General features: G+C 40.3%; 1 protein-coding gene across 1 annotated transcript in view; it reads right to left on the bottom strand.

The window, feature by feature from the left end:
- Positions 1 to 6141: 6141 nt before the first annotated feature.
- Positions 6142 to 18089, bottom strand: part of DCAF5 (DDB1 and CUL4 associated factor 5) — a 68703-nt gene continuing 56755 nt past the window's right edge. Inside the window, exons 8-9 of the mRNA XM_058846135.1 lie at positions 14432 to 14559; positions 6142 to 8202 (exon numbers count right to left, since the gene is read on the bottom strand). Coding sequence (XP_058702118.1) covers positions 6394 to 8202; positions 14432 to 14559 — 1937 coding nt within the window. The 3' untranslated portion in view covers positions 6142 to 6393. The remainder of the gene's footprint in view (positions 8203 to 14431; positions 14560 to 18089) is intronic.

The following is an 18089-nucleotide window of genomic DNA, read 5'->3' as shown; positions in this document are numbered from 1 at the left end:
TGCTGTTGTCATCCCTGTACGGGGATAAGTGCACTGCACCGCAAAGTTGGTGTGTGTAATACAAACTTTGGGAAGAGGGGAGCTTATAACCAGCTTTAAACATGTACATCCTTTCATTCCAAGGCTGTTGGAGCTTAGACGGTCTTTCCTTTCTCTCTCTCTTAGATAGGTGGGAAGCAGACTTTGCTCATGCTTTGGAGAAAATTGTATTCAAGGATATAATCCTAAGCCAGGAAATGCCAGGTCTGGCCATAATATACTGGAAGTGTCACTGAAGGAGAGCTATTATGTTTCATTTTTGCTTTCTGGACAACCAACACTAGAAGTCTCCCTAGGTCCTAGAGACAAGAAAAATGTACAAGACTCCTTAAGGAGACATAGAAACCTCAGGAAGGGAAAGAGTAAGTCAGAGGAGGCTCATATCTTATACTCCTCATTTCCTCCTGCAAGGATGCTTTTCCTCATTTTAGTTGGCTGAATAAAAATCACTCTGAAATGTAGCCCCAGACCTTCCCTCCAAGATCCAAAGGCAGACATCAGCTAAGGTCCTTAGAGGAAAGCTTTTTGGGTTTTCTTCAGCACATCCCAGGCAATATGAATCTAAACCAGACAGCTGCAGAAAAAACAAGACAGAATCAGCTGGTCAGAGCCAGGGCCAGCCTTGCTGCTGACAGCCATGCTGGCTACACATGGAAAAGTGACCCTGGCTGGGTAACGTCGTGCGGCAGGCCCGTCGGGAAAGCCATGTGAGGCCTGGCTGTGGCTTCTCAGCTTCTTCAGATCAGTGGGTTTGAGCTGGTAAGCTCAAGAGTGAGGAGTCAATTCTGTTAACTTGTTGCTGAGGATTTCAGAAGTCACTCTTAGAAGCAGGTAATGAACTTCTATTCAAAACCTAATCAGGTATGAGGGGCTTGTTTGTTTGTTTGTTTTTAAATACATTTCAACTCCTTTCCAATTTCCTGACAGAATTCAGTTCTGAAGCTCATGCTATTTCCTTTTCTGCCACACAGCAACATTTTAAAGAGCTCAAAATGTATTTCATGAGTACTTAACCTTAAATGCTGAACTAAAGCCAATGCTCTTTGAGAATATGCTTCAGGCTTTCCTTGAAGCAACTTTTATATCAGTCTTTGTTCTGGAAGCAGGACACTGACACATAAGACGTTCCCAAAGATCATGTGGTTGGACCGGCCAGAAGGGGAGCCCTGGAAGTGCTTTCCACTGTTAATGCTGCTAATAAGAAGCTGTGGTTTGTGAAATAAAATACAGTCTGGGACTACATTACACCTAGAAGCCTGCAACTTCTGTAGCATCCAATCGAGAAAGTGCTAGACATAGCCAAAGGTGTTGTCTGGCTGAGGGACCTGCTCCCCCTTCAAAAGTTCAAATACAGGCATTTTTTACTTGCTTACAGGAGCATTTTTACTCATTTGCACCACAAAGCTCCAAGCAGCCAGAGTGCAAAAGCACAATTCTGATCAGCTCTGAAGGCTGCAACAGTGCCAACCTATATCTGCAAAGCAATGCCAGAGCTGCTGGTGAGACCGTGCAAGGCTAGAACTTAATGGGAAGATATCCCTGAGACAGAGAAGCTGAGCTTGCCAGCCATATCCCAGAACAAATAGCTCACTGATTTGGCCAGTCAACTCAAGAGGTAGGTATTATGTATCTACAACAAAAGAATAATACAAAAAAAAAATCATACCCACACCACCCAATTTCAAAAGGACCATTCTCCCATATTCAAGACAATGGCAAGCATTCAGAACTGCATCAGCCTCTCCATCTTGCTCTCTGGAACAGAGATCACACAGGGTGGAGAAGGGAGACAGGTTCCTCCAGCATTTTCTTACCAACCATAAACCAGCAGGGCTTGGCTCAAGGCTCTGCTCCAGGTATTTGTGGAAGGAACTGTTTCTATTTCCTTTTCCCTTTGCATTTCAGACAAAAGATGAACAAATCCACTCCTGAATAATGTAGTAGGTTGATGTTTAGGATGCTCAAGCGAAAGGCAGGAGGCCCAAGTTCAAGTCCTTGATTTCAGTCAGGTGAAGTAGAAACATCAAATTCTTTCCTCTGATCACAGAACACACTAATATCTGCCATTTCTCTGCTTTTGATCCACACAACCACTGAAGAAAAATTTGTCAAACTCGGGCCTCCCGTAACCAGTGGGATGTTGGTTTGGGTTTTTTTTTATTGAGAGGGGGGTGGTGGTGGTGGTTTTGGTTTTTTTCTCTTTCTTTTCCCCTAAAGAATTGCCATTCTCTCAGATGTTTGAAACAGAGTTCTTGCTCATAAGAGTAGAGCATTAGCTGTGCTAATTAGTGCATCCTGACACAGCTGCACGAGTGTGCTGATGTGTTTTATAAATTATGTATGTGCTAGGATTAGTTTATTGAAGAATTCCTGAAGAACCACGTGCATGTGCACATAGTAATTCAGCTGTTGCAGCCATTTGCATTTCTCTGGTACTCTGAAGATCCTGCAGCACAGCCCTGAGCTTCCCAGGTCTGACAAAGACATGCAGATAATCTGAGGGGCTGAAAATGAGAGAATGCATCAGGTGTAAAGGGTACTTCTGCCAATACCAATACCTGTAAAAGGGAGATGAAAACTCACTAACATAGAGCATTTTAACTCAATGGGGTAGTAACAACAATCTTGTCTTGCTATCTTCCACAAACAGTAAAATAAATTAACTGCAAATGAAAGCAGCCCAAGACTTCTGAAATACCAGGCCACACCAGCTTGTGATGGCAGCAGTGTGCAAGAGACCTCTATATGTTCACAAGGATGTGACAATGCAGGCAAGTACAAGACCTCAGAAGTGGACCTAACCACACTTATCTTCTTTACAAGTTTGAGGAACAGCGATTTCCCAGCTACTGAGTGACATAGGTTATGAACAGAGATTACGATTGGGTTTCAAGCACATATTCTACTATGAAATTTAGCAGGAAAGAATCCAGTGTAAATTTTGGAGGAAAGGTTCTTTAATAAGTTGTCCATCCTATTTATTACGCCAGCTGAGACAGGCTGGATTTCAGAATTTTCTGCAAGCAATTGGTAAAATCCTGTCCTCTTGCCTTCTCAAGGCAGCTGTGTATTTCTGCTCATGCTTAGTTTGTGAGAGCTGCTTCTAAACAGCAAAACGTTATCTTCATTGAGCCACTCACTTTGGAGAAGACTCACCAGTTTTGGTAAAATGTTCACTGGAGAGGTGAAATAACCTCAGATGAACTTTGGTTGATAGATCTCATATCCTCCTGCCTCTCTACAAGCAGTTAAGCATGAACAGACAAGGCTCATGCTTGCTCTTCAGAGGAAGAGTCAGCTTTGACTCTGTCTTTAAACAGAGAAAGCTGAAATAAGCAAATACAGTCTGTGACCTTGTAGAAATATAAAAAAGAACTTCATTAAAAATCAATATTTCTCTGTCTAACATGTTCTGGGGAGACGTAAGGGAGTGTTTTTCTTTCCCACCAATAAAGTCCTCTGGACATGAACTATACAAGGTGGCCTAGCAAATTTCTTGCCATAACAAGCTGCATGGTAAGCAAATAGTGACTAACAGTGTAGTTCAATATTTACACAACCTTTTCGGTTTTAAGTACATGGCAGATTATTAGTAAAGGTAAAACCTCTTCCGATAAATTAGTAAGATTTTCCACTGAACAGTTTACTCTTTTCCCAGAAGTAGGGAGTTACAATTCCAAGCACACAGCAAAACTCACATGGAAACAGTGGGCACACAGCAGGATGAGCAACCCAGTGTAGGGTGAGGGGAGAGAAAATACACAGGATCAATGACAGAGCGAAGCAACCTGCACAGAGCAGTTGTTCAGTTGTTGTTGCTCAGTGTTGGCTGCCTGAAGGGGACATGCTGCTGCTTGCTGGCTTGTTTTTTTGGGGTTCTTTACCACATAATGGAGCTCCCTACTGCTGATAACGTTTATTTATGTGAGGTGAACACACTGCTTCAGAAACTGCAGTTGTTGTGTGCACTGAAATTTCCTGTGAACAAAAGGTTAAGATTGCAGCTTGCCTTCCTCCTCCTGCCTGAGAAACTAGAAATAACAAGAATGCAGACAGCATTTGGGGTTGTCTTTGGGGAAACCAGAATAATTCTTTATGCCCAGAGCCTGTACAAGAGCAGGAAGGTTGGATTAGATGACCTCCAGTGGTCTCTTCCAGCCTTACCCATTCTGTGATTCTGCAACACCAAGCCTGGGAGCTTTTCTTCTACTTTTCAGAACAAACAAAAGAACCAGAAAGTGAGACCACAAGGTATTTAGGAAAACACCAGGAAAAATGACCATGTCAAAGAAGAGTAGATGTTCATTCACTAGAAGTGAGGGATGAGAAAATTTTCCAACGTAAAAAACTGTTAAAACATAAAGAAGTTTTGACTCAGCAACCTCAAGATTTTGGCTAAACCCCAGAATTTACAGTAAGATGTTTATACAACTGAGGAAAACACTCCCATAGTAATATTGATTGCAGGGATGTACAATATAGTAAGTACAGAACAATTTTTTCAATAAGGTAACAATGTATCAGATCTTGCTCTTATTGCCACTTTTGCTTGTGTTTGCAAGCACCCCTTCACCTTTCTCACCTAGAAAAGCAGAGCCTGTGTGGGCAGCCAGCCTATGACAGACGACCTACAGTACTTGTAAGACAATGTTTCAGGTTGTGTTCTTCACTCTCCCTCACAGCATCCCTTCTGAAGTGCTCCTTCACTTTCATCCTGTTTTAACAGGGACTTTTCTTGCTTTCCCAAGGTACCAGAGAGTTGTGGTTCTGAAATAATTATTCTGAGGCCAGTGCTCTACAGCAATGTACTGCTAGAGTTGTACTGAAAGCAAAAATCTCCAATTTCTTAAAATGAACTAACCCTTCCTCAGTACCGGGCTTGAAAGCTTTTGAAAATTACTGGAGTCCAAAGAAGCCTCTTTTTCTGTTGCACATACACGTGTTTTTTGTGTCCTTTATAGATGGGTTGTTTTCCCTTCACACACTGACTCCCCTTACCTTGTTGCTAGGGAAGCAAGTACAATTCCACCATGCCAAAACTGAGATGACTCACCAGATACTCCACTCAAAGGAGTGCCCAGGCAAGAAAAACCTCTTGTCCACCACAGAGTACTCCAGTTCTTGGCAGCAAGAGCTGTGCCCTTGCCCAAGTTCTGATTGCCCAACTTGAAGACCCAGTCTCCCTACATGTGGGTACAGTTCTCTGAAGCTCTCCCTTACATGCAGAAATCTGCTAAATACATCTACCCATCTGCAATTTCAAGTATTAGCAGCACAGTGATGGAAAAGCAACCCTGATCTCCAATCCCAACCTGTTTTGGGCTACAAAATCTGCTAAAAAAACATTTTTCAGACTTACCAAATGTTGCTGTTAACATGAATCAGTTACATTATCCATACTTCAGCTAGTTTCTGTTTGGTCTACTGCTTCCCAAAAGTAAGAACATGGGGGAAGGATGAGCACAATCTAGATATATCCCAATACCCAGAACCATAATAATAATAATAATGATGATGAAGAATGTCTATGTGTTAAGATCACAGGAAGGGCATGTTTCAATGCCTGATTTTTAAAAGCCCCTGGTTAGAATGAGGTCTACAGCACAATACCTGCCTCTTGCCAACAATTGTATTTCTATATAGTGATGACACTGTGTTATTCAGCTCTTTTCTTTAAAAAAAGCCCACAAAATTGAATGTCACCATGGGAACAGTCTAAAGTTGATTTTGGAAAGAGGCTCATTTCCTATAGCTTTTCTGTTGGCATAAAAATAATGTCACTGAACTGTACCAGAACTAAGTGCATTATGAAGTATCATCGCTGAAGATACCATCCAGTTCCGAAAATATCCTCCCTAATGTTTGCATTTCTTTACTTTCTGAAGCAGAATAAAGGGCCCAGAAACACTTCTTCCCTGTTTTCCTCAACAAGAAACACACCCTAATTGTGTGATCTACCAGCAGTGCGATCTAATTCCACCATTCCTCAGCCTGCAATATGTAGCGTCTGTATGGAAAACTTTCTCCTTGGAAGAACAATTAAACTTTAAAGCAGACATCCTGGTTGGCTGGCTGAACAAATGACACATGTCCACACAAGAATTATTCATTCAACCATCTTAATAAGGATTTACTTTAAACAGAACCTTGTATGGGTACACTAGACTCAGTCTCATTAAGGAGCAAGTTGGATTTTTATACAGCATGAACCACTGGCAATCTAAAACAGACCCACTGAAGAACAGAATGGAGAATCAAACGCAATGTTTCAGACCCAAGCTCTATGTGCCTTTAATACTTTCTTTTTCCTTTTCTTTTTGAGAGAGTGCACACTACGACAGACATTTGCATTTATCATGTTTTTAACTTCTTTTCTAAGGATGAGCTCTCTGAATCTGCATCTTCCAACTCCGCTCTGTGTCTTTTCAGTCCTCCGAGAGACTGAGCGCTTTCACTGCCCGCAGGATGCAGGTCAGCAGTATCCTCTCTTGTGCTCATGCTGTAGCTGTTGGAGTCCATTTCAGACAGGCAGCAGTCTTTGTGCAAGGTCACACCCACCTGTACAAGGTTGCCATTATCAGCATTTGAGTGCACCTGTAGTCCTTGTGTCACAGACTCCTGCTCTCCAAAAGTCTGTCCATTGTTGAAGCATGAAGGGTGAAGATGCAAGTGGCCATTATTGTGGTTAACACAGGAGGGGTCGAAGCTCCTCTCCTCACTGCCATCAGTCTGGTTTCTGGAGCAGTGACCTGACATGCTACAGATGGCAACAGCGGAGAACGGAGGGACCAGTGAGTGATGGCTTGGTGCTGGTTGACAGTTCTGACTATTTTTCTGTTCCACAAGTCCTGTGGTCTGAATGCAAGGTTCTTCGGTACAGCTATTTAGCCCTTTGCAGTTAGCTTTTCCATTGAGCTTTTTAGTCTCAAAAGAATGCTCTACACCTCCACTGCTTGTGTCTTCAGATGTGTTTTCTTGACCCTCCATCCGCCTCTGATTGTCACATTCACGAGCTTGACCATTACTAGAATTTTCTATCCCACCACATTCTTTTAAATTTTCTCTGCTGTGGTTTTCAGCAGAAAGAGCTGAGGAACCCTGAGGAACTACTGAACTTAAGTTCCTAGCATCTTCCTTAGTTAGCGAGCATGTTGCACTGTGTTTTCCACTGGTTCCTGGTTTCCCTTCATCATTTTCTCCATCTCCTCTGGAGCATTCACCATCTTTACTAGCCGAATATGATATGTAAGAGTAATGGAGCCATTTATAAGCTTTGTAAATCTTTCTCTCCACTGATTCACTGTCTGAACAAGGGGACGTCCTTTCTTTAAGAACTTCTTTGTTGGCCGAACTCCTTTCTGGTGAAGAAGCTGGAGAGGAAGAAAGATCATCTACTTTGATCTGGGGGTAATCATATATATCCTCACCTATGTAAGGAGTTACATTCTCTGTGTTAGTGCTAGTCCTTTCCTCCTTTTGCACCTTCTGTCGGCGCCTCAGTGCATTGCGTTGCCTCATGGATGTCCGCCTCTCATTCAGTTCCTCTTCATCCTCTGTACTGCTGCTGCTGCTGGAACTGCTGGATTCACTCTCCTCAGGACTCGGAGATGGTGGCCGTGGGAAAAGGTCTGTATCTAGTTCTGCCTCACAGGTATTGTCATCAGAGTCAGACTCATTGGAAAGGGCCAGGAGACGTTTGTCCTGATATTTTCTCAGTGCAGAGAGCCTCTGCTGACGGGAAGCCACGTCTTCTCTAGCTGAGGAGGATGCAGTTGATCTTAAGGACCTTAAGTTATAGGTAGTTTCATCAGACTCTTCAGCCACCTGTGGTGGGGAGTGATGCAAAGAGGTGGAGGACTCTGACTCACTATAAGCAGAGCGTTCACTTACTCCTGCGTGGAGCTGCATGATTGTGCTCTCACTGAGGTCGCTGTCTGAATCAGAACTCCAGCCCTCGATCTCCCGGCGCACCAGAGAGTCAAAAAAGGCCATCATCCGTGGATCTTCCTGGACTGATTGGTTGGCATAATCGTGTGACAAACCACTACCACTGTTCAATACAAGACTGATGTACTCTTCATGAGTGTAGAGGCAACGCGAATCATCCTCAATTCTACCATCCAGGTCCCCTGTGCAGTCAGGCTGCTTGTAGGGACTCCAGATCTGTAACAGAAATAAAAAAAACATGTATCTTTGAATTCATAAACTCTTATAAGGACTTGAAATGGAATAGTAGCTCAAATACCCAGAATAGCTGCAGGTTGCAGATTGTTTGTATTAATTTTTACCCCTCAGTACCATACTCACAAGTATTACAGAGCTGTGAGATTTTTTCTTCCCCTTTACAAATGTGTTTTTCCTGCATTTACTTCACCCATACGGAATAAAAAATCTCTCACACTGCAAATTATCCATCATTTTGGTAATTCATTGTGTGATAATTTCTCCCAAATTGCAGGGCTCTATTTTTATGTAATAAGGGATGCTTACTCACTAACAGTAAGAATAGTTTGTTGCCTACAATACAGTCTTAGCACTAATGAAGGCACTGGTTTCCCAGGAAACTAGAGTTGCTGGTGCCAGTGGTGTAGAGTAACATTTCATCCAGCTATGTAGTCAATCCCACCTGATCAGCAGGCAGGGAGTTGAATGCATGGAGGTGGAAAGTAGAGCTGCTTTCCTTTAGGAAACCGTTATAAGGAAAAGAAATCTTCCAACATCCTCTGAAGACACAGCAGCAGTTTTAAAAGGTGAGGTTGAAGAGTTTTACTGAAAGCTACATTTGAAGTGTATTGATTTCACCAACAGCAACAGTCCTGACTATGCTGTCTGTCTATTCTTCCTGCAATTTTCCTGGTATGGAAAGGAAAAGGGGAAAAAAAGCTCCAAAGAAGAACCACCAAAATCCCTAAGAAACTGATAATCCATAGCAAATATAATAGTTGGATGTTCTCATCCTTCTCAGATTTACTCACAGATTTGGGGGCAATGTGATTATGACATTCTGTGGACAACCACTATCACTTTGGATCAATGGTTAATGGAATGAACAATGCCTCACTGTAAGCAGAGCCAGGATGTAGCTTATCTACAACAATGCCTTAATGTTCTGCTTATAAAAGATCTGATCTCAGCCATGCTTTGGTTTTATCACGCTAACAAGCTTAGGGGAAAAATTCTATGCCAGCTCTCCATATCAGGTTGAACTTTTGGGATAGTATTTGGAAAAAAAAAATCTAACAATTTTCCTAACAGCAATTAATTTTTGTTCCAAACAGACAAAACTGCTAACAAAAAGAATGTTTTGCACATATAAATGACATAATCAGCACTCATCTTACAGATGTCTAGTTAACACATGCAACATAACCCAATACTACCATGACAAGCAACATAAGAAAAGCCCACAAGAATACCAATTACTCTGTATTCACTGAGATTTCCAACAGTGTACAAAAAAAACTTACACCTTTAATAATGGATGCAAAATTAAATAAATTACCTTGCAACCAGTTATCCAGAACAGCCGCATTTAAGATAAACAAGTAAACTTTATTCTGGAAATCTCCCAAATTTGAAAGCTTTTACTTTGCATCCTCTGTAATTTATGGTTAACAGAACTTCCACACATGATCTGGCTCGATAGATAAAACAGGCGCTATTCCAAAATTAAAGTGGGCTGCAGATATACTTTCTTCTGTAGACAATCATCAAGCTACCTTTCAGAGCAAAGGAAAAGGAACTTTGCATTGTGTTACATCAGGCTGTTTCTAGGCACATCTCAGCATCAAGGTGTATTTGCTATTGATACTTAATTGCTTGTTTTATTATTTGCAGTACTTCAGGAAATTCTCTCCCACTGCAGCTCTTTACTATGACACTTGAAACCAGAATGAAGACACTTCTCTATTGCTTGGTTCACACACTGCACTTACCAGACACATAGCCCAAATGACAAGCATCATGTTTGGATGAAGATAACAAAATCCAGTATTAGGCTACTATGTACAGAATTTCGGCAACCAAACTTTACCTTTTTGAACTATTCAAGAAAACATAAAGAACCTCCTTCATCCCCAATTTTCCAGGCTACACTTCCTAATGACAATGTAGGAAAGAACTTTCTCTCAGGGAATCCATGAGAGAGATTGTTGATCTGTGGATACACCAAATTTTTTAATAGAAAAATAGATCTCTACTTGCTGAAAAGACTATTCTTGGGTTGCTGTCTTCCTAATGATTTATGTAGCGTGTATTCAGTGCCTTTTCTCACAACCTCAGATTTTCTCCCCCTTTGTCCCACTATTGAGCATTTCAGCAAGCAGATCAGATCTTTTTTAGAAGCATGTAAGTTCTTGTAAATGCTCCATACTGTGTGCTTAGGCAGACTGGCATGCCCTTCATCAAATAATCTTAGCAGTGTTAGATTGATCACTAGGTTTTATAAAGCCTTTTTTTTTTTTTTTAATTTTTTAAGCAAGAGAATTAGAAAATGCTTAGATCTGGTATGAACCAATATGGATGGAGGAGAGGTAGTCTGCTCCAAAGTTCCTCTGAGAAAAATTTGTTTGTAACAAAATGAATCTAAAAAGTTACATAAAGTGTGCACAGAGATATTCTACATCCTTGGTAGCACTACCACATCTTTCTGCTCGCTCTGCAAGCACTAGCAAAAACAGAGCAGTATAAAATATTGAAAAAATAGCTACTAAGAGTCCACAGTGAGGCTTTTCCCATCCAAGAGAGATTTGTTCACAGAGAAGTAAATAATAAAGAGAAGTCAAGGGAATTGAGGATGAATACCTTGTTTGTATGGGATCAGCTGTCTCTGGAGAATGATATCCCTGCATTTTAGGTATTTTGTTATGAGGGAGTGCAAAGGCCTGCCAGAGTCAGAAAGAAATCAGACTAGGAATCTGTCCTTGGCAGAATGGGGAAGTATTTAAACTGGTATCAACTGATCCAGTGCTCTCTGTGGTATCTGACATGGGCTTCTTGTAAATGGAATGCCTTTGCCTTTTTCTCATCCTATGATGCCATGATGCCACATGTCGAGGAATAATGTGATCAAACTGGAGAAAATAAATTGGCAAATCAACCCACTGAAGCAACAATTTATCAAGAAGTTCTTTCTTGGTCAGAAGATTAAGGAGATGAATATTACTCACTGATGACCTGAGTACAGATATAGAAATAGGAACAATAACAGAAAACAGGAATACAAAACTGCTTCTCTGTTTCAATAGATATCTATTGACAGCATCTTTGAATTGCTTGTATTCCAGGGTGGCAAACCCACAAATTTTAAAACAAAAAAGCAGTTATGCCTGTAGCGTGAGAATAATTAAAAGCAGTTAGATTATCTGATTAGGCAGAGGCAGATAATCACAATGACAATAATCTGTCACCATAGCAACGTGTGCAAATAGACTTTGTTATCTCCGACACACTTATGATTTTTAAACAAATGGGACCCACAACAGTTGTGCTCTGTTACACAATATTCCATTTTCAATACAAAACAGATTTTTTTTTTTTTTTCTGAAAATCGTTATGCACTTCATCTATTTTATCTTTCCTGGAATTGTGTCCTAACTGCATAATTCTCTATGGCCCTTCTCTAAACCCAACACACCAGAGGGAATGCCTCATTTATTTCTTCTGCAATGCAATCTGCTTTCCTGCCAGCACATCCCAATGTCTTGCACACTTAACTGAGGGGAAAGTGGTATTTTACTGTTTTATATTCCTTTAGCCCTTGTGGTGAATGCTTGATGCAAATGATTATTTTAATTTGCAGCTGCACTTTTTCATACAATTTTACTGAAGTTCAGTAAATGAAGGACAATGAACAATTCATTTGGGTTGATGTGTCCACCCCACCCAGTCTGGAGTCAAGGCTCCTAATGTCTTCTGTTAATAAGATTGTTGGGTCTTATTTTTGGTCCTAGCAGAAATCAAACCCTAAACCAATGAATTACTGAATTGCATCATCGAGGATGCTTTATAACAAAATAAAACCAAAGCCATAAAAAAACCCCCAATCATAAACATCAAAACCATTCTTGTGAATACTACTTTTTTTCTGTAGGGCTAGGCCTGAGATGAATTTGTATCTCATTTGCAATCAGCATTAAAATAGCAAATGTGTTGGCAGAAGCTCATGGAATTATTGAACGGCTTGATGCTGGTGCTATCAGTTCCTCCCTTCTTGAGGTACTAAATTTAGGCCAGCTACTCTAAAAATTAATAGCTCAGACAAACAACTACTTGCATCCACGTTTTTAACATCACCATGTCTCTACAATTGTTTCTACAATTGCAACCAACCACAGTGAAGTTATCTTCTGTGATTTAATTCCAGAAAGGGTTTTAGAAGACACTTGAGGAATGATAAAAAGGACACTTTTTAAGAAAATGATTAAAAGGAACAAAATAAGAAAACAAAGAATTTAACTATGATTTTTATTTATGGTTCCTTCTCCTGTCATCTCAATTTCCCTGAGCAAGCACATCAAGCATTTATATAGGGGAAAGAAAGACAGCCATGCAAAGGACAGCCTTGTGTTCCCAGCTGTTTTTAATCCAGTAAATGGCCCCTCAGAACTGCTGGTGCTGTTTTTCCTGTTTTGCCCTTCTGCTAGTGGCAGTTACTATTCTCCAAACTATCCACAGAAGTAGCTGGGATGAAGAAGAAAGCAGAAACCTTTGTACAGTCACCTGCAAACTGCTGTGCACTGCAGTAGCTTTAGAGAGTGAAGTCAGGCAGCTCAGACAAGACATGAGCACTGAAACAACCTGAGCCCCAAAGAAGGCACATTACAGGCCGAGACAAAAGGACATACAACAAAAGGGTAAGAAGTTCTGGCTGGCCAACAAACTTAATACATTAAACACCTTTCTCTTAATTTGTTTTTAGCTTTAAATGTCTGGGGAATTCAGTTCCTTTAAAGCAGCTGCACAAGTTCCACTGCACACACAGTGACACAACAGGAGTTCTCTTCTAAGGAAGCGCTCAAGCAGAGGTGTCTTTGAAAGAGTTACACAACCTGTGACTGCAGCCTTAATCAAACTAACCTTTTAATCACTAGGCAAAAAAAAATGCCCTGCCAAGGCCCTAGCAGAAGTACACAAAAGCAACACAGGGGATGTTTATACCAATGCTAATCCAACAGTCTAAGCACACTCATGCAGGAAGGATTCATAGGGTGAAGGGTCAGCAGATCTAGAATCCAAAAGGCAAAATTCAGGCTGCATGAATCAAGTTCCCAAGAAAAAAAAAATGTGCCTCTGGCAAAACTGTTGTTAAACAGTGGCAGTTTGACTGCTTGGAAATTGAAAAATCAGTGAGCTGCTAAGACTGTTCAATGCACTTTTGTTCAAAGCCTGTATTTAATATAGTTGTGATCAAACGTGTGAGGCAAGCATAGCTGAAGAAAAAAGAACTAAAGTACCGGGGAAGACAGGAGAGGAGGAAAGCTGAACTACAGTGAGGACCCAAATGCTGACAGTAGCTGTAATGCAAGCAATGCAGAAGGGCATTAAGCCACGGTCTCAGGATTTTGGGTCAGTTCTGATCCGTAAGTTGCACATCACTAAAAAAACTCCTTTGTAGGACAAGTTCATGCTGTCAACTTGTACCTGACAAAAGCATTTACAATACTGTAACATTATTTATAGCCACATGCAGGTAAGACTTTCATGAAGTCATTCAACAAATAGTTAGGATAAATAGCAATTATTTTTATCCTACTTCAAAATTAAATGGTTATGGCTTTTTTCACACTGTTTGTAGACCTAAATTATAGCAAAATATCTATGGCAGCAGAATACAAATCACATTAGTGTAGCATAATCCTTTGCCTTCCCAACCTTCAAATAACAAAATTGGTTTTGCCTTGGTCCCACAATATTGACTGTCTTTCCTTAAGGAAAGAAAATTTCAAAAGCTATCAAAGTTTCTTATCTCTTTCAGTTCCACAGAAAAAGGTGAAAAACTTCCTAAGAGTACTGTACTTTGTTAAAGGATTCAAAAAGACACTGCACAAAGTATTAAAAGTCCTTCCTCTGGAAGCCATAGAAAAGGTATGGTGAATTGATTCAAAGTACAAAAATTATAGAAGTCCTTCCGAGGCATTATTCAGCCAGGTCAGTCTAGGCTAAGGTTCAACAATACTCTTTGGAGATACTTTCATTACATTTTAGACCAGAGTATCACAAGTTGTAGTAGCAGATCATATTACAACTGTAACCAATCTCATCTGAGCAAATGAGACAAAACATTTTACAAAACAATAAGAGGAGAAGAGAGGATGGATGTGAAATAGAATGATGCTGAGCAAAACAAAGCATTTCTTCCTAAAAGAACACATTTTCTGATAACTAATCTTACCTTTATAATCTTTTCAACTCCAGAAGAACAGATCATGTAGGTGTGAGGATTAAACCGCACTTGGTTTACAATTGACCGATGACCTTTCAATACCATAAAAGCACCATTGACAACCCTGCCAATGCCACCTAGGGGAAAACAAGCACACATGGACATGAATAATTAAATCTTCACATTACTTTGTCATAGCCATTTAAATTCTGTTATATTTGACAATGCGCTTCAGCTTTATTTTGCACTACTTTGAGGCCTGTGTTGGTTGCAGAACTCCAATTTTATGAGTTATGCCCCTATGAGAAACTGCAAGTTTGATGAAAAGCATCCTTCCTGCAAATTAAGGCTTGCTTTGATTAATCTAAAAAAATAATGAAGATTTGAACTAATATGACAAATATTCAAATGAGAACAACATACATAATGAAATCACCAGTGAAATCTAAGGCAAACAGACATTTTGTAAATCTGAAGCAGAGACAAAGAAGTTGGCTTTTAACAGTGATACTATTTTTCAAATTTATTTTTTTTAATCAGCAATTTATTACTGTCACAGTTGACTCTAGTCTGATGAATAGGAAGGACCTGAAATAACACATCTGAACAGTGGGTTATATCATTCTTTGTCACAAGGCAGTGAATTAGCCAAAGTGGAATGCTTTTGTGCTGTTGATAAAATTCAAAACAGGAGCCAATTAAATTTTTTGCTTGGTCATTGACTCTTACTAGGTCTATACACCAAAGTAAGAAACAGTCACACAGTATTTTTTTATATTCATAGACTCACACAGTTAAAACTACAAATTTGTTAGAAAGCACACCTGTGTATCTGAATAAACAAGTGCCTATCAACATGCTATGATTTAACATTTTCAGTGAAAGAAAAAACTTTTAAAAGCTGGGAAATAAAAACTGACAATCACTTCAGATGAAAATCAACTTGCTATTTAAAACTTCATAGGTTGTAACACCTTACAGAAAAATAAAATAATTCCACTAGCTTGTATGCTACTTATAGTCATCTTTACACTAAATAAACTTTATATTCCTCCTGTTGAAAATGTTTGCTATCTTCTTTGACCCCAAAGGAAGCTATTTCAGCTGAAACAGTTGCTGATTTAAGCTCTGTGTTGAACTTGTGTTTCTAAAATAGAGTTAGAGTTCTCCTGTAAGTCACACTTCCTAAAGAAAAACTTGCATTACCACTGAAGAGCAACAAGATAGAAGAGTCAAGGAAAAAATAAAAGAAAAATTAAAAAACATTCTCATATTACCTTCCATTTGCTAGGTTACACAAACAATGAAAACAACTGCAGCTAATGAGCTTGTGTACAGCCCCTCTCCTCTTAGAAAGTGTTCTATCCCTTTCACTCATTACACCTGCACTCCGAAGAGTTGACTGATATTTAGCAGGGAGAACAAACCATGATAAGGATTTAGAAACGAGGTGTCATCCAAGTCCTTAAAATCCAGAGACAGATATTTTATTGCTCCTGGAAAGTGTTCTGCTTTGCACAATTTTTGCACACCAAACTGCTGTCTCATGGCACCTTGGGATAGAAAAACAAACTTCCTGAGAAAGGGAAAAGTGATGGCAAGTAACTCCAGGGACAAAAATGCATGGCTCACCACACTGAAACTGCACTGAGACCAAGTTACTTGCAGCAAGTTGTCTTATTTGGGTACATTTGTATTTTCTGTAAAGATTCAGGGATATATTCTACCTTCAGCCACTGGAGCAAGATTTCACCACAGTCAGCAAATATTACTGAGAAGTAACTGATTAGAGAGCAAGTTCATTAAATGCCAAAATAAGCTCTTTTGATTTTCTTTCCCATTTTAAGAGATTGTTCATGTCTTTTCATTCTGCTCATCCTGCTAGACACCTATGTCTGATGGTAAGTTGCCCTATCCCCAGAGAGCTCCTTCCAGCCAAATCAGAGCTGTCAGTCCAACTGTATCTACCAAGCCAACAGTAGATGGTTACATCAACACCAGCTCTCAACACACCTTGACCTAGCAGATGAATATTCCAAGAAAGAGGGCCTAGGGAATGAAGAGGAAGTTCACCTAGGAAATGTTTCCAAGCCGGTAAGTGATGTCTAAAACAAGTTTTAACTATCAATGGACTGTAGCTGCATGAATTCTGTACTAAACAAGAAATATGCCCTACAAGTTACTAACAAAAGAGCCAGAGGGACTATGAGCAAAGAAAGGATTATAATGGAGATGAAACAAATACCATATATCAGTATCTTGGGCTGCATTTCTCAGTCAGTCATTGGCCTTTTATGATACTGTCAGCAGTGTGAATTAACCCATGGTTATTTTCCCAGTAGAACAGTGAGAAGAGTCATTTAATGCCAGAAGTGTCTTTTGGCATTAAACTTTTGAATGTTTATCAATACACTAAGAACAATGTATGAAAAGTGGTCAGCATGCCACATCTAGAACACAGGCTGCCTAAGCTGTAGTCAGATTTATCCAGTGTCTGAAGCCCAGAAAAGCCAACCATATCCTGGGCTGCATCAAAAGCAGTGTGACCAGCGAGTCAAGGGAGGTGATTCACCTCTGCCCTTGTGAGACTCCACCTGGAGTACTGCATCCAGTTCTGGGGCCTCCTGCACAAGAAATACCTGGAAGTGTATTTCTGGGTGCAGAGGAGGGCCACAAAAATGATCAGAGTGAAGGAACACCTCTCGTACAACAGCTGGGAGTTGGTGTTATTAAGCTGGGACAAAAGAAGGCTCCAGGGTCAACTTATTGAAGGACTTATAAGAAAGACTTATAAGAAAGGGGATTTATAAGAAAGGCAGACAATTTTTACCAAGGCCTGGAGTGACAGAAAAAGGGGCAACAGCTTTAAGCTGAAAGAGTGTAGGGTTACATTGGATAGAAGGAAGGCATTTTTTCAAATGAGGGTGATGAGACACTGGAACAGGTTGCCCAGAGAAGCTGTGGTTGCCCCATCCCTGGAAGTGTTAAAGGCCAGGCTGGATGGGGCTTTCAGCAAGCTGGTCTCATGGAAGGTGTCCCTGCCTTTGGCAGAGGGGTCGGAACTATATTTAAAGGTCCCTTCCATCCCAAGCCATTCTACGATTCTATGGTTTTACAACTCTATGAAGGAACTCCAAAGATTTCTGATTTAATATTGAAGTTCCCTGACCTCCTTTTGAGCAGGTATCAGTAAATTCAGGGAAAGCACAGTAATAGAACATATTTGCCTCCTCTTAAAATGAAGGTGAAGTTCCCCACAAGGCTCCTTAAAAGAATTGCCCAGCTACATTAAATTGCCCCAGGAGAAATACAAATCTTAGCAGTCAGCTTTTACCAATGATATGGAAGGTTTTAATAATTTAATGCAGAAAGTATTGACTCCAGCAATACTCTCATAATCTTTGTGTCAAATATAATAGACTGCCCCAGAACCTCATTTTTGGACAATCCCTTGCTTGATGCAATTTTAGTCCATCCACTCCAATGTGCTTAAGCAACACCTCTAAGCAAGCTCTTAATGCAGTCTTCTACATGCTTATCTTGAAAGCAGTCCCTCTATTTTATAGTAGCCCACCACAGCTGTCATCATATTACATCAGTAACTGCATGGCAGAAACCTGCCTGTGTCCAGACATATCTGGAATCCCCCCGGTCCCCCTCAGCAGAG

The sequence above is a fragment of the Poecile atricapillus genome, chromosome 1 (assembly GCF_030490865.1).
Source record: "Poecile atricapillus isolate bPoeAtr1 chromosome 1, bPoeAtr1.hap1, whole genome shotgun sequence".
NCBI classification, from domain to species: Eukaryota; Metazoa; Chordata; class Aves; order Passeriformes; family Paridae; genus Poecile; species Poecile atricapillus.
Note: the sequence above shows the minus strand (reverse complement) of the source record. Positions and strands in the feature narration are given on the sequence as shown.